This window comes from Cervus canadensis, chromosome 18 (assembly GCF_019320065.1).
Source record: "Cervus canadensis isolate Bull #8, Minnesota chromosome 18, ASM1932006v1, whole genome shotgun sequence".
Classification (NCBI taxonomy): domain Eukaryota; kingdom Metazoa; phylum Chordata; class Mammalia; order Artiodactyla; family Cervidae; genus Cervus; species Cervus canadensis.
The window spans coordinates 10,170,993-10,181,192 of NC_057403.1; the positions used below are offsets into that span (position 1 = coordinate 10,170,993).

Below are 10,200 nucleotides of genomic sequence, written 5' to 3' on the forward strand. Positions count from 1 at the left end.
ACACAGCAATGTTGCATGTGCAATAAAATGAGTCAGACCTTAAGTAAGAGCTCCAGCTCCAATAATTACAAGAGTATTTTTGGTGGACTGAGAAGGTATTCAGGCAATGAAACTGGGTTGAAGGAGACTCCAACCTTAAGAAACATCAGGGCCCCGAATCTTCAACCAAGGATTCTAAAAGTAATAAATGTAGAAATGCCTTTAATCACATGTCAGGTTTTTCTCTCGATAAGAGTCCTTGTACTGAAGAGAGGACTTGTACTGAATATGGTAAGGTTTCTAGTCAGTCTTCAGAACTTATTAAACCGCAGACTGTTCAGAATGCACAGAAAGAAAACAAGTGTAAGATATGTGGGAAAGTGTTTAGTAAGCCATCCAATCTAAATAAACATAGGAAAATTCATACAGGAAGGAAACCTTTCAAATGTACAGAATGTAGCAAAGCATTTAAACGTCACTCAGTTGTTACTCAACATCAGGGAATTCATACTGGAGAGAAACCTTATACATGTACAGAATGTCGCAAAACGTTTACTTACAATTCAGGTCTTATTCAACATCAGCGGATTCATACTGGAGAGAAACATAAATGTACAGAATGTAGCAAAGCCTTTGTCTGTTACTCACAACGAATGGATCATCAGTGAATTCATACTGGAGAGAAGTCTTATAAATGTAAAGAATGTAACAAAGGCTTTATTCAATACTCATCTCTAACCTACCATCAGCGAATTCATTCTGGGGAGAGACCTTATAAATGTAAAGAATGTAACAAAGGCTTTATTCAGTACTCGTCTCTAACCTACCATCAACGAATTCATATTGGAGAGAGACCGTATAAATGTAAAGAATGTAACAAAGCCTTTATCCTGTCGCTCACATCTTACCCAACATCAGCAAATTCATACTGGAGAGCAAGCTTATCATTGTGCTGAGTGTGGCCAAGCCTTTATTTGTCATTCAGAGTTAATTGCACATCATCGAATCCATACTGGGGAGAAACCATACAAATATAAAGAATGTGGCAAAGCCTTTATTACGAATTTGGCCCTTACACAACATCACCAAATTCATACCAGGGATAGACGTTATACATGTAGAGAATGTGGCAAGGCCTTTATTAAGGTTTCTAGTCTTACTAAACATCAGCGAATCCATACTGGGGAGAGACCATATTCATGTACTGAATGTGGCAAAGCCTTTGCTTACAACTCAACGCTTACTCAACATCGGTGAATTCATGCTGGCGAGAGACCTCATAAATGTAAAGAATGTAACAAAGCCTTTCCTCGTCTCTCACTTCTTACTCAGCATCAGCGAGTTCATACTGGAGAGAGACCTTATAAATGTACAGAATGTGGCAAAGCCTTTACTCAGAGTGCCCATCTCGCTAAACATCTGAGAAGACACTGAAGAGAAACCCTAGTAATGGAACATGCGATGGAATAGGTTTTCCCTAAACATGCATCAGAAAACACAAGAGTTTATATAAGAAACCTATGGAGATGATGTAACAAATATGTCGGAAGGTATTTAATCAAATGTTAAATCGAAATAAATATCAGGGATCACATACTAGAAGGCATGTCATCAATCCTCTTTTCTGAAGTTTCTCTGCAGGAGAATGGCTGTAAGGAGTACTCCATAGTTAAACACATAGAAAATGGATATATTAGCATGAATCGTGAGATGAAGGTTGATGGTTAGAACGTTTCAATTCTTAGCAATGTATGTATGCTTGTTCATAATGACGTGACTTTTCCTTCCTGGAAAAGGCATGGAATTAGTGTATGCCATGCTTGCTAAGTGCTTCCTAAGGTTTGTTTGGTAAGCAGTAAAAATCACAAATCTTACATCATTATAACAGAAAGATGAATATCTCTCTCTGTACTTTTGAGCTGTATTTAATCACGGATCATGCTGTGGATTGCAAAAATTTTTATTTCAACTATGTGTTAAATTAATACATGGTTATTAATAACAGTGATTGGCTTTTAGTGTTTTGGTTGATTGTAATGAATAAAATGTTAACCCACCAGCAACAGTAACCTCTCCCACCTTATTTAAGGTTGTAGTGAGGAGACCACAACAAACTCTTTGGTAACACAGAGAGATGGCATATGTGGAAATTACTTTACTCACTGGCTTTAAACTTCTCATAACTTCATATATATTCCCTCATTTCTGTGTTGTATCTCCTCTCCCATTTTTTAACTACTTGGATATTGTGATGGTTCTAATAGGAAGGATTATGCAGAGTATTGTTGACAGTTTCCCTAAACTGCTCCATGCTGTTGCTGCCTCGGCATCTGTATGGCGAGCAGGTAACCTGCAGTTCTCTGAACTCACACAAGGCAGTCCTGTGAGCACCTGCACTAGATGACCATCTTCCTTGAGATCAGCAGTCCTGCTGAATCCCAGGGTCTATTCACAGGCCCCCCTTCAATCACACTGAGAGAGTCAGTTTCTAGGGAGGTTAATAAGTCTGGGGGTCCTCAAGGAGAGAGGGATCTGGAATTCTCAACAGAAAAGCGTTTTTCTTTTCTCCTCTACATTTCTGAGGATTATAACAATAATGTATCCTGCTTGATAACAGTCTCTGGAAAAAAAAAAAAAATCTGGCTAATAACGTTATCTTAAAAGGTAAATTATTGGAGTGGGTCTAGTGAGGTCTTTACAACCTTCAGAAATTCTTTTGATCCCCTGTAATAACTAATTAAAGTATACAACTCCATTGCTAACACTAGTGAGGGTGCATTCTTTCTGCCCCTTCTGATGTCTATGTCAAAAGCTTTCTCTGTCTCTTTTATACTTTAATAAAACTGTTACACAAAAGCTCTGAACTATTAATCCTCGTCTCTGGCCCTGGATTGAATTCTTGCCTCAGGAGGCCAAGAATCCAGGCGTCTTTCATGGTTCCGAAGCAGTCTTTCATCTTGGGCGCTCGTCCGGGATTCTTCAGGACAAGGTGAGGATGCTTGGAGCTCTGCTTGTCTGTCTCTAGTGAACACGTTTCTGCTTCACTTCGCTAACTCTGCAGTGTGCTTGTGTGAATGAACGAGATGCCCTGCGTGAAGCAAGCGAGGAGGCCTGCTCTGCGGTTCCTCGGTGACCTCATATGCCTTAGGGCAGAAACCTGTTGGGGGTTTATACCGACCTGCCAATGACAAGAGGCAGCCAATGTCTCTTTCGGGAACTGAATAGAAATGGGCAAAGCGTGTGGACCGAACTCTCCTTTCTCGGTCAAACTTTCCACTCTCTTTGGCCATTTCATGACTTCTTGGGAATTAGAACAATTAACCTATCTGTCAAATCCTAGACTTTCAAGGGACTTGTGATCTATGCTGTCACTGTGTGCTGTTACTTCGCTCCCCTACTTGGACTGGTAGTCAGGAAGCGCCTAGCTTCACTAGGAATGGAAAGTCAGGAAGCGCCTAGCTTCGCTAGGAATGGGAAGTCAGGAAGCTCGATGGAGCTCTCGCTCCAAGAGCATCTCTGAGGATAACGGTTACTCAGATGGGAAGTGCAGTGGGTTTCTTCCTGTGGTAAAACTAGCTCTCAGTGGACCAGAGGCCGCTTTCCAGGAGCTTTTGTCCCAACTCCTAGTTCTTTCTGTGGAATCGGAATGAGCTGGAAGGATGGACCTAATAACTCAAGAACAAAAATCACTTTTTCCTCACTGGTGAGCCCTTCTCCATCTCTTTTGCTATCGCTTACACTGGTGCGGTGATGCTTGGAAGGAACATCTCAGTTTTATGTTTGTACCAGTCTTATTGTGGTCAGGAATACCGTCAGGGTTGTGCACACGCACTCAGGTGACGAAAGTTTCCCCCAGAGGTCTTAGCTTGGGAGGCATTCCATAAGGTTACTCTGATGGCACCCCAGGTGGCATCAGAGGCAAGCAGGGTTTTAATGGTGAGGAGCTGGCCGTCAGTCAGGGATGCCATCAGGTCTGCCCCTGGTGCATCTCCGACCCGTCTCTGTGGTAGAACCGGGAGGGACGACTGTGACGCCTGCGTCGGTAAGGGACAGACTAGGTCCGACCAAGGAAGGATAGCTTTGGAGTAAAGTCTGTCTACACCCCGGTCTAGAGCAGGGAGGGACGCCTCCGGTAGAAAGATGGGGCTGGTCGCTTTTTTTTCTCTCTTACAGATGGGAGCTAACAATTGCAGCCTCACTCCTTTGAACTGTATCCTGAAAAACTGGGATAGATCTGATCCCCAGAGCTTAAAGAAGACACGCCTGATCTTGCTATGTGATACTGCATGGCCACGGTATCCTTGGAGGATGGCAAATGGTGGCCGGTTGGAGGGTCTCTTAATTATAGTACTGTTTTACAATTAGACTGGTTCGGTAGAAAACAGGGGAAATGGGTAGAAGTAGTATATGTGTTGCCCTTTTTCTCACTGTGAGGTATGCCGGACTTATGTCCTAAGAGTATAGATTTGACTGTGAAACATTCAGCTCCCTCCTGTCTTCCTACTTTGCCCCCATACCCGGGACTCCCACCTGAGCAAACTGAAAGTCAGGGAACCGCCCCCCACCCCCCACCCCAGGAAGGTTTGCCTTGGTCTCAGTAAAAACCCAAACTGAGATTCAAACTGCCCAAGTAGAGGTCCAAGCAGCTCCTATCCCAGTACAACTTCAGACTGCTCTGGTTTCAATAGACTCTCAGACCACCAAAGTAAGAGAACCTCAGACAGCAAAAACTAAGGGTGAAATACAGGATGAGATGGAGGACAGGAAACAGATAAAAAAAATCAGGTTTCTCCAATCTGTCCCTGGGATCGTATGCGCAGAGCAGCTAGAGAGGGTGAGGACAGCCACACAAGCTGTTGCCTCTTCATGAAGCACCCATCGGGAGAAATAATCCATCTATGAGAGTTAATAAGCCCTTTTCTTATCAAGAAATATAAAGAATCAAGGAGGATCTGGGAGACTATTTAGAAGACCCAGAAAAGTATATCGGAGAAGGCAATGGCAGCCCACTCCAGTACCCTACCTGGAAAATCCCATGGATGGAGGAGCCTAGTAGGCTGCAGTCCATACGGTTCCTTAGAGTCGGACACGACTGAGTGAATTCACTTTCTCGCATTGGAGGAGGAAATGGCAGCCCACTCCAGTGCTACTGCCTAGAGAATCCCAGGGATGGGGAGCCTGGTGGGCTGCTGCCTACGGGGTCGCACAGAGTCGGATACGACTGATGGGACTTAGCGGCAGGAGAAAAGTATATTAGAGTTTATACTTAACTGAAAATATGTTATCTCAACAATTTAGGGACCATGCCCCTATACAGCAGAAGTAGTTATGGAACAAAAACAATGTCCTTTTCCCTTGGAAGCATAATTCTCCTAAAAGAAAAGGAAGGAATGAGTGTGTCAATATCTAGGCAGGTTGATAAGAAGTCCTGGGGTCCACAAAGAGAGAGGGATCTGGAATTCTCAAGGAGGAAGAAAGGACAAAAGTTTTTTTTTTCCCCCATCTACATTCAGTTCAGTTCAGTCGCTCAGTCATATACGACTTTTTGCAAGCCCATGAATCGCAGCACGCCAGGCCTCCCTATCCATCACCAACTCCTGGAGTCTACACAAACCCATGCCCATCGAGTCAGTGATGCCATCCAGCCATCTCATCCTCTGTTGTCCCCTACTCCTCTTGCCCCCAATTCCTCCCACAATCAGGGTCTTTTCCAATGAATCAACTCTTCGCATGATGTGGCCAAAGTAATGCAGTTGCAGCTTCAGCATCAGTCCTTCCAATGAACACCCAGGACTGATCTCTTTTAGGATGGACTGCTTGGATCTCCTTGCAGTCCAAGGGACCCTCAAGAGTCTTCTCCAACACCACAGTTCAAAAGCATCAATTCCTTGGCGCTGAGCCTTCTTCACAGTCCAACTCTCACATCCATACATGACTACTGGAAAAACCATAGCCTTGACCAGACGGACCTTTGTTGGCAAAGGAATGTCTCTGCTTTTTAATATGCTATCTAGGTTGGTCATAACTTTCCTTCCAAGGAGTAAGCGTCTTTTCATTTCATGGCTGCAGTCACCATCTGCAGTGATTTTGGAGCCCCCCCCCCAAAAAAAAAAATAAAGTCTGACACTGTTTCCACTGTCTCCCCATTTAGTTCCCATGAGGTGATGGGGCCAGATGCCATGATCTTAGTTTTCTGAATGTTAAGCTTTAAGCCAACCTTTTCACTCTCCTCTTTCACTTTCATCAAGAGGCTTTTTAGTTCCTCTTCACTCTCTGCCATAAGGGTGGTGTCATCTGCATATCTGAGGTGGTTGATATTTCTCCCAGCAATCTTGATTCCAGCTTGTGCTTCATCCAGCCCAGAGTTTCTCATGATGTACTCTGCATAGACGTTAAATAAGCAGGGTGACAATATACAGCCTTGACATACTCCTTTTCCTATTTGCAACCAGTCTGTTGTTCCATGTCCAGTTCTAACTCTTGCTTCCTGACCTGCAAACAGGTTTCTCAAGAGGCAGGTCAGGTGGTCTGGTATTCCTATCTCTTTCAGAATTTTCCAGAGTTTATTGTGATCCACAAAGTCGAAGTCTTTGTCATACTGAATAAAGCAGAAATAGATGTTTTTCTGGAACTCTCTTGCTTTGTCGATGATCCAGTGGATATTGGCAATTTGATCTCTAGTTCCTCTGCCTTTTCTAAAACCAGCTTGAACATCTAGAAGTTCATGGTTCACATATTGCTGAAGCCTGGCTTGGAGAATTTTGAGCATTACTTTACTAGCGTGTGAGATGAGTGCAACTGTGCGGTAGTTTGAGCTTTCTTTGGGGTTGCCTTTCTTAGGGATTGGAATGAAAAGTGACCTTTTCCAGTCCTGTGGCCACTGCTGAGTTTTCCAAATTTGTTGGCATATTGGGTGCAGCACTTTCACGGCATCATCTTTCAGGATTTGAAAGAGCTCAACTGGAATTCCATCACATCCACTAGCTTTGTTTGTAGTGATGCTTTCTAAGGCCCACTTGACTTCACATTGCAGGATGTCTGACTTTACATGCGTGATCACGTCATCGTGATTATCTGCGTCATGAAGATCTTTTTTGTACAGTTCTTCTGTGTATTCTTGCCACCTCTTCTTCATATCTTCTGCTTCTGTTAGGTCCATACCATTTCTGTCCTTTATCGAACCCATCTTTGCGTGAAATGTTCCCTTGGCATCTCTAAATTTCTTGAAGAGATCTTTAGTCTTTCCCATTCTGTTGTTTTCCTCTATTTCTTTGCATTGACTTGAGGAAGGCTTTCTTATCTCTCCTTGCTATTCTTTGGAACTCTGCATTCAAATGGGAATGACTTTCCTTTTCTCCTTTGCTTTTCTCTTCTCTTCTTTTCAAGCTATTTGTAAGGCCTCCTCAGACAACCATCTTGCATTCTTAAGATTATATAAAAATAATCTATCCTGCTTGAAAACAGTGTCTGAAAAAAAGAAAAAAACAACCTTCTGGCTAATCCTGTTACCTTAAAATGTACATTATGGGAGTGGGTCCAGTGAGGTCTTTACAACCTCCTAACATTCTTTTGATTCACTGTAATAACTAATTAAGAGTATATAACTCCAGTGCTAGCACTAGCGAGGGGGCAATCTTACTGCCCCCTTCTGATGTCTATGTCAAAAGCTTTCTCTATCTCTTTTATACTTTAATAAAACGTTATTACACAGAAGCTATAACCAGTCAAGCTTTGTCTCTGGCCCTGGATTGAATTCTTCTCCACTGGAGGCAAAGAATCCCAGTGTCTTTGTGGTTCAGCAACAACCTTGCAGCACCCTCACAGAGCTCACCAGAATCCTTTTCTTGGTTTAAATGGATTAATCTGCACTCAGCTTAGGAAGCCCAGAGCACTTTACCCAGGGTAACTTATAAAAGCTGAACTGCAAGTACTCATATTTTCTTTGCCTGATTCTAGCTTTGACCTCTCTCAGAAATTCCTTCCCTAAATCCTCCCCTACAGTGGGGTCTCAGGTACGATGAGTGTGAGGCCTTGAGTTCAGGACTCCTGAACGTTGGTTTGGGGGAAGAAACATCAGAAGAAATGGAATTTGCTGATGACTCCATTCATGGCCCCACTGTAGACCTGCAGATTCATAAGTTCTTAGCGTGGGGACCTGACCACCAGGGATTTCTATTCATTGAAATGGTTCAGAAAGAATATTTAGGCAAGAGGTTTGCATCTGGTTTCCCACCAGGATCATGTGACCAGCGTTCGTAAATGACCTGACTGATGCCCTCCCAAGAGTTTTGTGTTGGTCAGTGTGGTGGGTAGGAAGTGCTCCAGGGGATTCTAAGGGGAGGCCAGGGTTAAGGACGTGGCTCCATCTGTGAGAGCTCAGGCCCAGTTTCAGTCCAAGGAGAGGCCGCAGGGTTGTTCTAGCTGGATTTGGACCGGGAAAGTCAGTCAGCTCACATCGTCCGTGTGAGCAGAGCATTAGGAGCTCTCTATGGGGAGAGAACAATCAAGAACTTGGTTCATAGGCTGGTCTCCAAGCAGGAAGTGATTTTTCTCGAATCTCTCCTGAGGCAGAGGACAGGAGAGGTCGGTCTTCTCAGCTTTCCAAGGTCCTTCTGTCTGTAGGAGCGGTGGTTGCAGGTTAAAGAGCTGTGTTGACGCCCTCCAATGCACTTTCCCAAAACTCAGAAGTGCGTTTGCAGCATCACATCCCAGAGGAGACAGAGCAGGAGGAAGAAGAGGAGGAAATGGCAGCTTCTCAGGTCAACATCCTGTCCTGGGCCTGGGACTGCATCTGCTTTTCCTCCTAAAATGCCCGCAATGGGAATATGCAAGCCTTTAGCTCTCTGCTCCTATTTTTTCTTCCCGGGGCATTTGTTATCATCTAATTTTTTTCCATTTCTTCTTATAATAGTGAAGACCTGCCCTTTAGACTACTTCCTTGTGTCCCAGAGCCTTTTCTCCATTGTCTGCATCCTCGCTTTCTTTGGAGCATCATGAATTCTCAACATGCATAAGTGACTTTCAACTGTTGAAGATATTCTTTTAGTGAGAGATCAATTACTCCTATCCTCACTCCCACTGCGATGTGATTTGGTGTTTGGATTTTAGGGACGTTGGGAAATGCAGTGATGACTACAGAAATTATGATTTTTACAATATGACAGTTTGTTTTCAGCAAATATAGCTGTGGTTTTTTCAGTAGTCATATACGGATGTGAGTTGTTCAATCGCTCAGTAGTATCCGACTTTTTGCAAGCCCATGGACTTCAGCTCGCCAGGTGTCCATGTCCTTCACCATCTGCCAGAGCTTGCTGAAACTTTTCCCATTGAGTCGGTGATGCCAAACAACCATCTCACCCTCTGCCATCACCTTCTCCTCCTGCCATCAGTCTTTCCCAGCAACAGGGTTTTTTCCAATGAGTCAACTCTCCACACCAGGGGGCCAAAATATTGGAATTTAGCTTCAGAGTCAGTCCTAGAGGTGAATATTCAGGATTGATATCCTTTAGTGTTGTAGCCACATGTTTCGGGAAACAAACTCACTCAGAAGGACAGTGCAGATACTGGAATGCAGTTTATCACTCCAGCGGGCCCAAGGCAGAGTCTCCTCTTAGCTAGGGACCGTGACCGGTTTTCGCAAAAACCTTATATACCTTAAGTGTACGTGCTCAAACCCACCTCCCCAAATTCCTTGAAACTAGTCTGGACAAGGTAAAAGAGAAAAACGATTAAAGTTAACCCATGATTCAGGTGTCATAAGCCTGGATAGTTAAGCACTGGACATTTATCAATAGGCCTGCGGTCATACCCTGATAAGCATGATGGGATTTATAACCTTGTTCTGTTACAGAGATAATTAACACATTCTTTTAGGCGACGGACAGTCTAGGTATAAGTCCTGAGGCTCCTTCATCCGGGGTCTGGTTTTCCATTGCTATGTCATTTCCATAGATACTGAGCAAATAGCTCAGAGTCCACAGTCCGACCCACGATGGACTCCTGCTTTCAAGATGGAGCCTGTTCTGTCTGTTTCCTCCTTCATAAGGACTAATTTGATCTCCTTGCTGTCCAAGGGACTCTCCAGTCTTCTCCAGGACCACAATTTGAAAGCATCAATTCTTAAGTGCCCTGCCTTCTTTATGGTCCAAATCTCAAATGACTATTGGAAAGACCATAGTTTAGACTAGATGGACATTGTTAGCAATTGATGTTTTTGCTTTT

At 43.7% G+C, this 10,200-nt stretch overlaps 1 protein-coding gene across 1 annotated transcript in view; it reads left to right on the forward strand.

Annotated features, from left to right (window-relative positions):
- Positions 1–10,200, forward strand: part of LOC122420582 (zinc finger protein 11-like) — a 135,195-nt gene that overhangs the window by 112,632 nt on the left and 12,363 nt on the right. The window contains 3 exon segments of the mRNA XM_043435832.1: positions 361–585; positions 667–875; positions 877–1,396. Coding sequence (XP_043291767.1) covers positions 361–585; positions 667–875; positions 877–1,396 — 954 coding nt within the window.